Source organism: Calidris pugnax, unplaced genomic scaffold (assembly GCF_001431845.1).
Source record: "Calidris pugnax isolate Ruff unplaced genomic scaffold, ASM143184v1 scaffold357, whole genome shotgun sequence".
Classification (NCBI taxonomy): Eukaryota; Metazoa; Chordata; class Aves; order Charadriiformes; family Scolopacidae; genus Calidris; species Calidris pugnax.
The window spans coordinates 467,335-483,242 of record NW_015091719.1 but is presented as its reverse complement, the minus strand read 5'-3'; the positions used below and the strand labels follow the sequence as shown (position 1 = coordinate 483,242).

Here is a 15,908-nt window from a genome sequence, read left to right as displayed (position 1 = left end):
CGAAACCTCGGGTGTTTAACGAGGGTTACATGAATCATAAGACAACAACAGCAAAAAGAACTGTCTTGTTTCCTGCCATTCACCTACAGGCGTGAGTGGAAGGGGCTGTATTCTGCTTGACTAACCTCTATATAAAGGCACTTGTGGAAAGCTGGAGTAGAAAGCTGGCTTGGACAACAGCCACAGTTGCTGTTTGCAGCAAACGTGACCAGAAGTGTCTGATTATGGAGATGTGGTGGATCTTTCCGTGATCATCTGCGTGCAACGTGCTCTAACGAGGTGTCCTATGGTGTGTCGGGGAGTATACTGAGAGCTCTGAATATTAAACACTACATGTCAGATGAAAGATACCACTTGCTTTCATGGCTTGTCTGTTACACGTGCTGCCATATATTGTAGTCTTAATGATATTCCAAATAAGTTTACACCAGACTTTTTTTTTTTACTGTAGTGAAAAACAAACTTTTTTTTTTGTTTGGCAAATAACCAGTGTTCAGCTTCCTTTTGTCAAGGAATTTGTTTTGCATGTGTGTTGCCCTTGTGTTTGCTTCAGCTCGGGTAACAGTAGATCCCTGCAAATTAGGAAACGAAAGTTTCCTTATCCTTTGATTCCTTGTGAAACTTTTTCTCTAACTTACAAGCAGTCTCCCTTTGTTGCAACTCGTGTCCCTTCCCTCTTGTCCTGTCACTGTGCAATTTTGGGAAAAGGCTGGCTCTGTTCTCTGTATAATCCCACAAAGCCTCAGAAAACAGCAGTTAGGCTCCTTCTCACTCCAGCCTTCTTTTAGGCTGAAATAGCTGGATTTGCTCTTCAGCTTATCTCATGTACCCCAGTTCTCTTATCTTCAGGGCTCTCCACTGGACTTGTTTGCTTGTCACTGCTAGTTCTGGTCTCAGACTCTGTTCTCTGTATAATCCCACAAAGCCTCAGAAAACAGCAGTTAGGCTCCTTCTCACTCCAGCCTTCTTTTAGGCTGAAATAGCTGGATTTGCTCTTCAGCTTCTCATGCACCCCAGTTCTCTTATCTTCAGGGCTCTCCACTGGACTTGTTTGCTTGTCACTGCTAGTTCTGGTCTCATAAGTGCCAAATAGCAGGGAATAATTAATTGCTTTAAGAGGTTAGCTAATACTCTTGCTGACATAGGCCAGTATTTGGCTGACTTTTTGCTGCATCTTGACTCGTGTTCTGGCGGTTCTTAAGGGCAGCAAGCAGTCCTTTTTCACTCCAGCCTTCTTTTAGGCTGAAATAGCTGGATTTGCTCTTCAGCTTCTCATGCACCCCAGTTCTCTTATCTTCAGGGCTCTCCACCGGACCCGTTTGCTTGTCACTGCCAGTTCTGGTCTCCTAAGTGCCAAATAGCAGGGAATAATTAATTGCTTTAAGAGGTTAGCTAATACCCTTGCTGACATAGGCCAGTATTTGGCTGAGTTTTTGCTGCATCTTGACTCGTGTTCTGCTTGCTGTCATTAAGAACCCCCAGTCCTTTCGGGCAAAGCTGTTGTCTATTTGGTGGGCTACAGCCTGGACCTGTTTGTGCTGCTGTGTGGAGTCACTCCATCCCAGGTGGGGGTCTACGATGTTGGATTTGGGAGTATTTGAAGTTGTAAAGAAGCAGCAACCCATGGCAGGACCAATGGAGTGGATGGCTGTGGCAGGGACTTGGGAGTTCCCAGAAGACAGGGAAAATGCAATTTGTTTGGCATTGTTAAAAACAAACAAAAAACCAACAACAACAAAAAAGGGATTATAACTGTAGAGGTGAGAGTCTGTGTGGATGGAGGATTGCTTCTAGCCTGGCTCTGAGAACTTAGAGGATCTGGTTTGAACCCATCACAAATAGGACATATGCATGGGGAAAGAAGGTGGTAGGGAAAGGCAAAACAACCATCAGAATTAGGAATGGAAATTGAACATAAATTGATCTGAACGATGCTGAAACAGGCCGGTGCTATGTCAGTGTGAGTTTGCAGAGAAACGAGCAGGCAGGTGATGTATCCCTTGGAAAGAGACACTCCGTGCTGTCTTCTCTGTTGTTAGAGGAGTAGAGTTTGAAGCAGTGCTGCTGGTGGAGTTGGAACAAGTCACCTTCTGATAAGCCAGCGCCTGGACAGCCCTTGTTCCATGGGATTGACTGTGAGCAACTTCCACTCCAATAACTCATGGAGCTTTACTGAAGTGTCTTCTTTCGTAAGAGCTACAGTAGAGAAGTGATTTTGGACTGCTCCCCATATTTATGGGGGAGCTGTTGAATAATGTTTCTGTTTGTTCTTAAGTAATGTAGAAAAACATAAGGGTTTTTTATAGACTTACACCTAGACTTATATAATGCGTGTATGTATATGTATATATCTAACGTGCATAGATATACACACATTTTATGTATGTTTTGGTTATTGTATATTTGATATATATGCATATACATAAAAAAATCTTAGTATTTGCAGCTGCAAGCTTCTAAAAAGGCTGCCCTCCTTTCCCCCTGTGTTTAAAGGGCCTGTACTCCAGCAGGGACTGAAGGGTGGAAAGGATGGTGCCTGCAGCCAGCCCTGTGCTTTGCCATTGATGAGGGCAGAGAAACTAAGTGGAAAAGGGTGAAATGTGGGGAGTAGAGGGAGGAGAAGGGAGTTTAAGCTCAGTTTTAATGGCACTAGCTTGTGTCAGGGAGTGTTAGACCCAGCGTTAGTGCTACGGCATCAAAGGTGCACGATCACAGGCCTATTGCCTTTTCCTTCGGCGCCGCTCTGACCAGCAAGAAATGGGGGGGCCTTGGGGATTGCTTTGCTTTTAACTATAACCTGTCTTTTTCTGGGGGATGGAGGCACCTGTCACAAAACCTGCTGCGGTACTGGGTTTAATAAAATACAGCTGATAGATCCCGGGGAAGGCCAGTTTGAAATTCAGTCTTTTAGTAGGCCTCTGGCACTGGAAAAAATATTGTATTTGGCTTTTTCTAGTGTATGGGGCTGTGTTTTGTGTGGTGGTTTTTTTTTTTCCTTTCTAAGAGTGTTTCGTCTGGAAATGTTTACCAGCTTCCTTCCTTAGCAGAAATGCTGAGGACTTAAAACGTGGAAGAAATCCTGCCAGGATAGTGTCTTTTTCCTAAAGAGGATTTGGAATATGTTCTTCACAGTTCATCCGCCCTCTTTTATTTCCAGACTTCTCATACGTTTCTGTTAATGTAATCCTGAACTAGGATTCCCTCTTTTTGAAAAGCTGGCTGATAGGCAAACAGAGAGCAGTATAGGGGAGAGTTGGTTTACAGCAACAGTCCCAGAGAGGAAATTTTTGACCACCCCCAGTCTAGCATTTGATTAAATGCTGCATGGCAAGCATTCCTGACTGATGTGCATATAAACGGAGAGCAGAATTTCCTTTATCTATGATGCTTTCCATATTCAAGGTAACACAAAGCTTGCACAGACCTTAATATGAAAAATATGGCTCCTAAGAGCGATTTCTCAAAGGGCATTAAATCCTCTCCAGCGGTGCACACACTGGCTGTCCACAAGAGGTTTGGGGAAAACTTGAAAGCAGGGAGGGAATTTCAAACTGGGCTGGCAGTCCTTTGGACCTTGGGCAGCTTTGCCCTTGTACAACTGGTGTGGATGTTTCTCAATATGGAAGGACTGCGGTTCAGTTCCTTACTTTTTTCTCAAAAAATGTGAATAATTGACCAAACTTTGTAGAGAAGCACACAAAGCACAGTTACCTTGAGAACCATGTGGAGCATCATTTGCAGGCCGCTCTTGCCTGGATATTTCCCAGCGATGTTGGAAGAGGATAAGTTGAAGAGGTTGGCTCCTGTTTCTGTGCAGATGGCATGGACCAGCATTTTCTTTCCAACACCAGCAGGTCCAGCCAGTAACAAGGCCTTCACCACAGGAGCCTTCTCATGGACTATCTGGGAGCCTGTAAAAAGTCATAAGGCAGTATTATTGCTTTCATTTCAGTCTGCCATAAAGGTAATGGAATGATTCTTCCTTTTCTCTTTTTTTTTTTTTGCTTCACTGTAAATAATTTATAATGTGAATTCATTGTTTCCTTAATACAGCCTAAGTGCTCTTGAGTTCAACTCTGTATAACCAGAACTGTGGCCCCAGCACTTTTAACATCCCTGTTTGTAGCAAAACTCAACCCCCCCTTATTTGCACCTTTTGATGGGCAAACTTCAGCGCTAAAAGAAAAGTAATTTACCTCTAAATTTTTGCAGCACTGAAATGGGACTGCTGGTGGTGGCTGTATGTACAGATGTGCCTGGTGCCCTGCACAGGGACACTTGCCTTCTGTTACACAGCAGTTTTTAACTCTCTCCCTCAGCTCTCAGGCAGAGGTAGGGGTAGAAATGTACCTGTGGCTTCAACCTTTGCATTTGTTGTCAGAGCAGGTCCTCGCTTTCTGCAGCAGGACAAGGGCACAGGCTCATGGTGCACGTAGGACTAGCAGAAGTTTTTCCTCCTGCTGTCTGAAATGATACTTTCCAGCTTCCCCGTCTTTAAAGAAAACAAACTAATGGGACGATCTGTTGGAGCTGTGTTTGCCAGTGATTCCGAAACCAGATGTTACCATGTGTTTTATTTCCTCTCCTTTAAATGCTGCCTGCACTTCCCTTTTTGGGTAATTTTTCCTCTTAAACGTTATTGCTGATATACCCTTCGAAGCGTGGCTGCTGAGTGTGGTGTTAACTCTTGTACAGAGGAGTCAATGTTTATTCCCTGGTCTGGAACACGGCAGATGCGTGTCGTGGAGCAGGTACAACATAGAAGGCAGGAGAAGGTGGATCTTTTTCTATTCCCTTCATTTGATTTGGGTGAGCAAATGCAAATACCAAGGTTGCAGTGACCCCTTAGCACTTCTGCATCTGTCTCTGCGGCCGCTGCAGGTAAATTCATTAGGGGTTGGAAGAAAATAGGCTTCATCACCAGAGAATTAATTCATTAGCAGAAATGCCTGCGTTGTGAAAACAGAACCACAGAGAGAGATTTAGGTGGTCGACGGTGATGGATCTTGTCTCCCCTGCAAGTTCTCTTGCGGTATGAATTTGGTACAGGTGAACCTCCAGAGATGGAAGTAGCAAAAAAAATCAAATGCTTTATCCGTACCCACTGGTGGTCCAGTAACTTCACTGCCTTGATGCCTTAAAAACATCCTGTGCCACCAGGGGTGGTTGTTATAAAGTCAGATCTGAAAATCCATATGAGCATCCACTATAATTCATTAGCAGAAATGCCTGCGTTGTGAAAACAGAACCACAGAGAGAGATTTAGGTGGTCGACGGTGATGGATCTTGTCTCCCCTGCAAGTTCTCTTGCGGTATGAATTTGGTACAGGTGAACCTCCAGAGATGGAAGTAGCAAAAAAAATCAAATGCTTTATCCGTACCCACTGGTGGTCCAGTAACTTCACTGCCTTGATGCCTTAAAAACATCCTGTGCCACCAGGGGTGGTTGTTATAAAGTCAGATCTGAAAATCCATATGAGCATCCACTATTTCTGAAGGTCTTTGACACTGGTGTCTACCTGACTATGGGACTTGTGGGGGGGGAAACTGTGAAGGAAGCCCATGGCTTAGCCCAGAAAAGTTCTCCAGCTTAAGGCAGACAGTTTGTTCCCCCAAGAATGGCATTTAAAACCAGATCCAATCAGGCTGCCTATCTGTGTCCTAATGGTTTAACATCCCAAATAAATGACAACGAGCTGAGTGCTAAGATGAATGCCATTATTTCAGCACTCTGCAGGACGTAGTGAAGTTGTCAGCCACCCAGGCTTTATTAATATTTGGTCGTTCCATACCAATCTATTACTATTACACATAGATTTATTATGAGGGAAGCAGCAGACTCCTCTGTGGTTAAAGTATATCTTCTACTATTATTTCTCCTTTCAGCTGCTTATAATTTTCTCAATGCCATTTAAGGTGGAGCTTTCCTTGCCATCAGGTGACTATTTTGAGAAAAAACTTTCCCATCTACACATACACAATTAGATAATGATTAACAAGTTCTGAGACCAATTATGTAAAATGTCATCCATAATGTATCACCCAAAAGATGAAACCATTCCTGTGCCTTTTTTTGGCTCATATAAGATCTTTCTTTTTTTTCCTTTCTTTATCTCAGAGGCATTTTTCAAACTGCTATTGCAAATATATTCTGTTTGTTTAACTAGTCCAGGGTCTCTTCTCCCTGGATTGGATTTTTTTTTTACCCAATTGTATAAATGGCAGAGAATTTATGGGTTCTCTTTCCTCTTGGCTTGAGGGGGGGTGTCTTGGGGCTTATTTTCACTAGATTGGATGGTGTTAAAACATAACCCTGGAGGAGTTATATGTGAAATGCCACGCTGCAGTCAGCGCAGACAGGGATAAGGGCTGAGCTCTGTCTCCTGACTGTGGTCAAACTTGCAGCCAACCCCTGAGGGATTACCCAAAAACCAGCTGGGAGTGTTTTAGAGGGGGAAGACCCATCTGGGTTGAAGGCAGGGGTGCTGCTGCCATCCTGTTTGTTAAACTGACTCTTCTGATGAAGCTGCAGGGCAGAACAAGCACTTTTTTTCCCCGACGTTTAAGTGAAGCAGACTTCTGTGCTATTGCACCAAGCTTTCTGCAACCCATCGAGCCTGCTTTTGGGGATAGGGGGAGCTGGGAAATGCCCAAGGAGAGCCACAGAGCAGGAACGTAAAGAACAGCCCAAGCATTGGTCTTTCTGGAAGACAAAGGCAAAGGAAAAGCAGAAGCTCTCGGTCTTCTCTGCTCTGTTTGCCAGAATGGGAGGCAGGGAGATCAGGAACAGCGTGGCGAGTAGGGCCTGAGAGGTGATCATCCCCCTGTACTCGGCACTGGTGAGGCCTCACCTTGAGTACTGTGCCCAGTTTTGGGCCCCCTACCATAAAAAAAGACATCGAGATGCTGGAGCGGGTCCAGAGAAGGGCGACAAAGATGGCGAGGGGTCTGGAGCACAAGTCTTATGAGGAGAGGCTGAGGGAGCTGGGGGTGTTCAGCCTGGAGAAGAGGAGGCTGAGGGGAGACCTTATTGCTCTCTCCAACTCCCTGAAAGGAGGGTGTAGAGAGGTGGGGGTCGGTCTCGTTTCTCAAGTCACAGGAGACAGGACAAGAGGAAATGGCCTCAAGTTGCCCCAGGGGAGGTTCAGGCTGGATATTAGGAAAATTTTTTCCACTAAAAAGGTTATCAGGCATTGGAATGGGCTGCCCAGGGAGGTGGTTGAGGCCCCATCCCTGGAGGTGTTCAAAAGCCGGGTTGATGTAGTGCTGGGAGGTCTGGTTTAGTGATGATGCTCCTTGTTTGTTGTGTGGGTGTCTATTTTTGTCAGTTAGGTTGACGGTTGGACAAGATGATCTTTAAGGTCCCTTCCAACCTAGAAGATTCTGGGATTCTGTGAGATGTCAGCTCTTTTGCCCCGTAAAGGGAGTGAGCAGGCAATGCCACAGCCTGGGGGAGGATATGCCTCGTTTAAAATCTCCCCCAAATCCAGTGGGGAATGGAACAGGATGCAAGGGAACTATGAGTAGAAGCCCTTGAGGCAGGCACTTCTCACAAACTGTAGAGTTTGGCTTAATGCCGTCCCCAAGTAAAACCTGGGATAGATTTTATATTAAAAGCAAGCAACTTGACCCAGCAAAGCTGTGTTGGATATCGGTTAAGTCTGCTCTTAAAACTGCAAGAGCATTTTAAAAGACTTCTCTCTGATGCACAAAATGCATTCCGGCTAATTCCTTAAACGATTGCATTGTTTAGTGCTGAGTAACATTAGCCAGCTTGTAAAAGGTAAATTGCAACCTTAGCCCTTCTCTTAACTTGATTCATTTTGATCACTGGAGCTTGTTTTAGCTATTATCTTCCCCAAGTGGTTTCCTTTTATGCGCTGCCATTCACAAACTGTTAACAGGCAGACAGAGATGGTAGGGGGAACGCAATACCTGGCGATAGCGCGTGCGAGCTCCTTTATGCACTATTAAAACGAGATGCTCTTCACTCAGGAGGCTTAATTGAAAAACAATTATGCCGCGAAACGCTTTAGAATTACGATTCATCAAGCCTTGTCAAAGCCAGTAAAAAAGCAGGGTTGCTGATGGGAAGCAAAGCCATCGTGTTCAGCCCTCTGGTATAATTTTGGCTTGTGCTCTTACCTAATGGCAATATTCCATACAGTGCTATCAGCTGTCTGACATCTGCGAGAGAGGGCATTGGCTCGACGTCTACCTGGCGAAGCGCGGTCCCCAGGTAGCAGTGCTCTCCTGTAGGGAGGAAGCATGGTCTTAATAAATGTGACACCGCGTTGTTTATAAAATACATAACTCAAGCGATTTAAAAAAAACAAAAACAAAACAACCCACAGAATACCAATCCAGCCTGCTCTCGGCAAAACCCAGCACCGTCAAGGGACTGGGGGATCAACCGGGGTAAATATCGTTGTGGAATGTGGCCCTGAGAAATCTGAAAGGTGAATTGAGAAGGAAAATGAAGTTCAACATGCTGTGGGCTTCCCCTTCCAGACCGTGGAAGGTGTTCGGCAGAGCGGTCGGTCTCCAGTAACCTTTTAAAGAAACTTTGTGGAGAAGAATCATTAGCAGCACCATAAATCACGTTGCTGGCAAAGGATTTCTAGATTTGTGACTTTTTTCTCAGGGCTGGAATCCCAGTGAACCCCGCTCTATCAAAAGGATTGCAAAAAGGGGTGGAAAAGCTATTTTAACAAGCGTTAAAGGGCAATGAAGCTGGTGAGGGGTCTGGAGCACAAGTCTTACGAGGAGAGGCTGAGGGAGCTGGGGTTGTTCAGTCTGGGGAAGAGGAGGCTCCGGGGAGACCTTATTGCTCTCTACAACTACCTGAAAGGAGGGTGTAGAGAGGTGGGGGTTGGTCTCTTCTTCCAAGTTACAGACGATAGGACAAGGGGTAATGAGTTCAAGTTGCACCAGGGGAAGTTCAGGTTGGATATTAGGAAACATTTCTTTACGGAAAGGGTTGTCAGGCCCTGGAACAGCCTGCCCAGGGAGGTGGTGGAGTCACCATCCCTGGAGATATTTAAGAAACGTGTAGACATGGCTCTTCAGGGCATGCTCTAGTGCCCAAGATTATTGGTTTGTGGTGGGATGTTGTGTGGGTGGGTGATGGTTTTGGTTTGGTGGTTGTTGTTGTGTGTTTAGAGGGTGGGTGGTTTTTTTTTTTTGTTGTTGGTTTTTTTTTTTGTGGTTGGACTTGGTCTCTGAGGTCCCTTCCAACCACTACAATTCTGTGATTGTTTCCCCCAGCTGCATCCCATCTCACCTTCTCTCTACCTTAGACATTTAAGCACGTCACCTAACCTGGTGGGGCTCTTTTGTTTTGCAGTTCACCTTTTTTTTTTCTTCAACAAACCTTTCACTAAACAACCCAAGAAAACTAAAAAAAAATCCCTGCCTTGAACTGAAACAATCTAATCTTGCCTCAGCTCTTGTTACAGAGCCATAACCACTTGCCAATTGCTTGCCTTGTCAAAGCCCATAAGGAGACACGTTGAGAACAAAGATCCAGACGACGGGCAGCAAGTAAGAAAACTATTTGTGACAAGGTAGTCAATGATTATTTTTTAGCGTAAAATGGTGAATACTACTGGAAAATAATACTGTATTACGTTTTATTGGAGATAAAAAGGGAGAGTGCTAGAGCTCCCTGGAGCAGAGGTGAATTAGCAATCGTTAAGAGAGAAACCAGAGTTGTAATCCGGGGGCAAAAAGGCAGACAACTGCCCCCTCCCCTCTGAAGAATAAAATTCATTTCAGGTTCTATCTTTTATTTAAGGAGAAATCAAAAAAAAAAAAAAACCTGGATAGGAATTAATCTTCACAGATTTAATTAGAAGGCATCAAAGGGTTTAATTGCAACTGAACATAAATCACAGTGGATATTCTCTGACTAATTTAGATAAGGTCACCAAGAAAATTAGTTCAGTGATGTCGGTTTGTCATAGAGGGGGGGGGACATTTTGGTGCTTTTACGCGCTGTGTAGCACAATTCCACCCTTTGTCCTTTCCCGGGAATGTGTGACCTTCCTTGGACTTCAGCCCTGTAAGAGCAGAGCAGATGACTTCTGTTTTTCTGCAGGCTTTGACTGTGTCCTTGGAACCCTAAAGGGGGAGGTTTTTTTGCTGTTTTAAATAACGCTGAGGTTCCAACTCATCGGCCAATTTTAAATGCCTTCTGTGTGTTGTTCTGGTAGCTCAAGAAGCTGGACTGAGGTTTGAGTGGGGAAGAGCTTGAGTTGCTCCATGCTGCAGAGGAGCCAAGGCTTCAAACTTCAGGGTCAAGGGAAGATGGCCTAAAGTAATCTCAGTCCGCTTCCAAGTTCGATGTCACCAGCTGTTAATTATTATCCACTGGCTAAGATGTGCTTTCAAAACATCTGTGGTAGGGAATGTTTGTTGGACAAAAGTGACCTTGATGGTCGCTGGTTGGGCGAATGAAGGAATAACTTCAAACTTCAGGGTCAAGGGAAGATGGCCTAAAGTAATCTCAGTCCGCTTCCAAGTTCGATGTCACCAGCTGTTAATTATTATCCACTGGCTAAGATGTGCTTTCAAAACATCTGTGGTAGGGAATGTTTGTTGGACAAAAGTGACCTTGATGGTCGCTGGTTGGGCGAATGAAGGAATAATGAAAATCTTCCGCTACTTTGTGATCTTTTAATGAGCATAAAATGGGTGGAATACTTGTTAATTCAGCCTTCAACAGAGTGGCCAAAGACTCTGAAGGCGGTCATTGGTGCTTCTAAGAGTTTTTCCAAGCGTGGCATTTAGAGGTGATGTATGAGAATGTAACTTTTCTGGCTCAGATATATGCTATATTAACAGCCAGTGGCATTTGTGGCTTCTGGATGTGTGTAATAAATGGGTGGAATACTTGTTAATTCAGCCTTTGACAGAGTGGCCAAAGACTCTGAAGGTGGTCATTGGTGCTTCTAAGAGTTTTTCTAAGCATGGCATTTAGAGGTGATGTATGAGAAACATGCTATGCTAACAGCCAGTGGCATCGTGGCTTCTGGATGTGTGTAAGTTCAAATAATGGTGGCTTTTGAAACAATGGAATTTGGGGGTTTTTTGCTGCTGAGGTTGCTGTGGCTTTACTGTACGTGACCAAATGCTTTTGGAGATGGTGTCAGACCCCTGTGCAGCCTATAAGTAGGGGTTTTTTTTGCTCCATGTAGAGCATGGGCAAGTGCATCTGCAGCTGCAGGTATCAGAAACTGGGAAAGAAGAGGAGTATGAAATGCAGAACTAGGCAGAGACACATCTTACTCAAATCAAGGGGCAGATACGCCTCAAAGAGCTGCTCAAAGTTCAGGGGCAGTCAGGGAGGTGGAGGTAAGGGGGCGAGTCCTCCACTCAATGAACAAATGCTGAAGGTATGATTTTTTTGTTGTTGTCTGGGAAATATTCTGGATGGATTGTGACCTCCAGTCTGACAGACTCGCACCGTCTTGGCCATGCCTGGTCAGGGCTCCTTAAAGGATGTCGTCCTGGTTCCACCTCAGGGTGGCTTGTGACATCTGAAAATATTCAAGGCTTCCAAGCGTTAGTGCTTGGAGCTGAACACCAGCTCTACAAACAGGTCTTGGTTTCAGCTGCAGAAGCGAAAGGTACCAAGCACCCTGCAGAAACAGACTTCATTTGCATACGTGGCTTTAGATATTAAAGTCGGAAAGTCCTGAAAGTGTAATTACTCTTTAACTCTCTCTTGACTGGAAATAGGGGTCAGTGAACACTGAATGGCTGGAGGTTAGGTGAGACTAAAAACCGTATTAGCTGTAAAATGTGTACTTTACCAACGTAATCGGAGAGATTCACAGTCTTGGCTTTTATTAGCAATCCTTCTTCCGCTAGCTCTCTGTACAGGGAATCGATGGTCCTATGGGCAAGAGACATCACTCAGAAATCCTAGGGAACTGCAGGTAAAAGCTTAGTCCTTCAATAACTGAACTAGCTTGAGAGTTATTTATGCTCCCTCAGCTTCATAAATGTGTTTTGTGGCTCAGAAGTAAAGGTGATGAGCTCCATCAATATGAAATCAATAAGTAGAGTCTTCTGGGTTATGGCAAGGAATCTCTCTCATTACCTCCCACACCGCTCAGCTCCCTCTCACGCTAGTTCCATCACCCATTTCCAGGTGACGCAAGATCAGTTATGACTTGTGTAATAGACTCATTCATTAATATCAATTACCGGGAAATTATTTCTAAATTATATAATAATAGCAATCCTAACACCACTATACCTATTCACTTAGCTCTCCAATTAGTAGTAATTCATTAATTCTTCCTGGAATTTATTCTGTTTGCAGTAGACAGCCGCATCTGGTCAGGAACATACTGGGCATGACTCAGGTGGAGCAACCAGTGGTCCATCTACTGCAGTGTTAGGGTTATATTGGCCAAAGGAGGATTGGGGGAAAAACACAGTGGAAACTGTGGCGTCATTTCTCCAGTAAAATGTTTTTTTCCTATTTTCATCAGGGGTAAGAAATAGCTCCCAATAATTGAGGATTTAATACACTTGTGTCCGGTTTTTTAGTGGTGCAGATATCTGTTTTGGAGTTCTATCTGAATATTAATTTCAGAGGCATTTTTGGCATTGGGTTCTACAGATTGATACTGCTTCAAGAATTACATAAAATGAATAAGCCTATTGGAAATTTTTCTTATATGGTTAGTGTAGACAATATTGATTTGAACCTTTCTAGGTCTTTGACATCCTTTCTCTTCAATATCTGAGGATTTTAGTTTTTGACGCCTTTCTTAATGGGAACATTCTGCTATTTCCAAAATAAAAATATTTAATAGTCACTTTCGGCTGGCTAGGAAACCATATATATAATTTGAGGTCTGCAGCCCTTTTCCATTTCAGCTGGGAAGTTTTATGTTTATGCAGTGTTAGTGGCACAATTAATATAGGAGTAGTAATAAAGAAATAGTAAATTTAACGCACCTTCAACAACGTTGATTTTGCCACTCTGACTCTTGCTTTCATTCTCAGTGATTTTTATGTTGGAGTATGCATCATAAAACAAGCAGAAGGCAGAATGGGATGAACCTGACAGTTCTGTTGGGAGCATGACTTCTACTTTTCCTGTCTTATTATCTTTACTGTGCAAGCTTAATGATGCATGCCCTGAGTCTCCTCCAAGTAAGTGTGATGTGATCAGTCTCTGTTGACTAAAGCCTCCTGTGCCCCTTCCACCGTGTCAAAAATGAGATGAACCTGAGCTTCTCTTGGTTCTTTCTGAAATACTCCCTCCTTCCCTGCTCACAGGGACGAGCAAAGTATTGGAGAAAAAAATCACAGAAATCACATGTGGTTGGAAGGGACCTCTGGAGATCATCTAGTCCAACCCCCTGCCAAAGCAGGGCCACCCAGAGCAGGTCCCACAGGAACGTGTCCAGGCAGGGTTTGAATGTTTCCAGAGAAGGAGACTCCACCACCTCCCTGGGCAAATGCCACATAAACTCTGATTAAAAGCCAGCTACTAAAAAGCTTGTGTTCTTAAGCAGCTGTATGTTTGATTAAGTTTATTTATAAGAAGCAGGTACGTGCAAGGGTAATTTTAAAAGCATAGAATATATGCATACTTGTTAGACTTTGGTGCTTGCAAGGGAGGTCATGCTCTGTTCTAATCCATGATGTGTTGATTTTAAATATTTGCTTGGAGAGCTTTTTTTTTAATTTATTTTAAAGCTGGTAAAGAGATTGTTTATGCAGTGCTAGCACCCGAATGATCTAGTCCAGGTCTTGCTGTGTGTGTGTCTTACACAAAGGGATTTGTGGGGTGAATCCCATGCGCTTTATCCTGCAGTGATTGAGTGAGTGTGTGTGTCTTCATGCTGTATCTAAAGGGTGAGTTGAAGGATGTTGGAGCTGGACTCTTTTCAGTGGTTTCCAGCAATAGGACAAGGGGCAACGAGCTCAAGCTGGAACATAGGAAGTTCCATTTAAATATGAGAAAAAACTTATTTACGGTGAGGGTGAGGGAGCACTGGAAGAGGCTGCCCAGGGAGGTCATGGAGTCCCCTTCTCTGGAGATCTTCAAGCCCTGCCTGGATGCTCCTGAGTGATGTGCTCTGGGCAACCCTGCTTTGGCAGGGGAGTTGGACTGGATGGTCTCTAGAGGTCCCTTCCAACTCTGACAATTCCGTGACACCTCTGTGTTGGTGCCTGCATTATATGCACAGGTGAAAAACGGCCAGATGATGAGTGAACGCACCCAAAGCTCACCAAAAAGGTCACGTCACAAAAAGAAATCCTCTCAAATCCCCCAAATAAAATAAGAGCGCTTAAAAGAGCAAGGACACACCAATTGCCAGACCTGCCAGAACTCTTAATTGCTAAATAAGGCTGATTTAATGGCATGTATGTTTTACATAAGGTGTGAAGGGTGATTTATAGAGCACAGGGGCCTGCCTGCAGCCTCCCTTCTCAGGCTTCAGCTGGGATGGAAAAATCTGACCAGGTCAGCAAAACTGCCAGGTGCCTCCTGCACCTGCGGAGAGGATGGCAAAGAGGGACAATACCCTGCCGAAAATGCCCCGCGTGCTGAGCTTTGCATACCAGAATCTAACCTGAACTGAAGCTGATGGGACCCTGGCTCTAGTGGTGTGGTGCTGCAGAATGATGGTCTTAATTTGTAACGCGTTGTTGAAGATGGAGGGGGAGAAAAAAAACCAAAACAGGTCTGTGCTGGGTACCCTTAAAGCCCTTTTTCGTTGCCCTGTTATTTATGGTGGTGTGAAGTCACGGAGGGGTGGTGGGGAAGTTGTAGTCTTCACTGGGAATGCAAAAAAAAAAAAAGGTTTTAGCTGAAGTGTACGTGCGTCAAGTTTGTGAAAGATAGATTATTATTTTTTTTATCATCTAGGCTTTTTATGGATGTTTACAGCTGTCTTATTTATAGCAGGGCTCCTGATAAGTGTAGCAGGGTTGAGGTGCTCCTTGTGTAACTAAAAACTAAATGGGTTGGTGGCACATCTAATGCAGAGAGGATGCACTCTCCCACTGTCTGAACCTCAAGTAAACAGGTCCTCTCTTTACCTGTCAGGAGTTAGATCTTCCTCCATCTCAGATATCTTCTTCTTCGTGGTCGTCTTTTTTTTCTGAGGACCATAAAAACAAGTTGGAATTATTGACATGTATACATATATATATATTTTAATGTACTGAAGCAAAGTGTGGGCCAGAAGAGCAAATCTTTCAGTATTTGAACGTGGCCCTTGTTACTGAAGCAACCCAAAGGGAAAAAAAATCATATCCTTGAATGCCTTGAGGGAAAGAAGTCATGTTCTCATTTATAAAAGCACAGGAGATGTTCCCATTTATAAGTCCCTCACTAAGGCATGGGAGAGGTGAAGAACCCTGGGCTGAGGAGCTGTGTCCAACCCACAAATCTCATGCAGATCTTCTGCCAGGTGCCCTTCAAATGGACTTTGCATGAAGTAACCTGGTGGCTGTTGCTTCCTTCTAGACTATAGCTCCTTGGGGAGCTTATATACCTCATCTGCTTCTGTCATAGAATCATATGGGGTTGGAAGGGACCTCTGGAGATCATCAAATCCAACCCCCCCACCAGAGTGGGTCTACCTAGAGCAGGTTGCACAGGATCTTGTCCAGGTGGTTTTTGAATGTCTCCAGAGAAGGAGACTCCACCACTTCTCTGTAACCGCCTCAAATTGTGCCCAGAACATCATACTTCAAAGCAATCAGTCCTGCTCCTTCCAGTAGAGGCTGCACACAAAAGAATCCCAGGGTCACTTGCCCCAAGAGATAACTCCTCTCTCCTTTTTTGGAGCACAACTCTGTGGTTTGAGTGGGCATTGCCCTCATCCAGGAGGGAAGTAGGAAGGCAAAAGGTGTGGGGTCCAAGTAGCTGC

The 15,908-nt window shown here is 44.3% G+C and overlaps 1 protein-coding gene across 1 annotated transcript in view; it reads right to left on the bottom strand.

Annotated features, from left to right (window-relative positions):
- IQCA1 (IQ motif containing with AAA domain 1) overlaps positions 1 to 15,908 on the bottom strand; it is a gene marked incomplete at its 3' end in the record, with an annotated part of 138,928 nt that overhangs the window by 11,084 nt on the left and 111,936 nt on the right. The window contains exons 12-15 of the mRNA XM_014961996.1: positions 15,073 to 15,134; positions 11,817 to 11,899; positions 8,146 to 8,253; positions 3,712 to 3,911 (exon numbers count right to left, since the gene is read on the bottom strand). Of these exons, the coding sequence (XP_014817482.1) occupies positions 3,712 to 3,911; positions 8,146 to 8,253; positions 11,817 to 11,899; positions 15,073 to 15,134 (453 nt within the window). The remainder of the gene's footprint in view (positions 1 to 3,711; positions 3,912 to 8,145; positions 8,254 to 11,816; positions 11,900 to 15,072; positions 15,135 to 15,908) is intronic.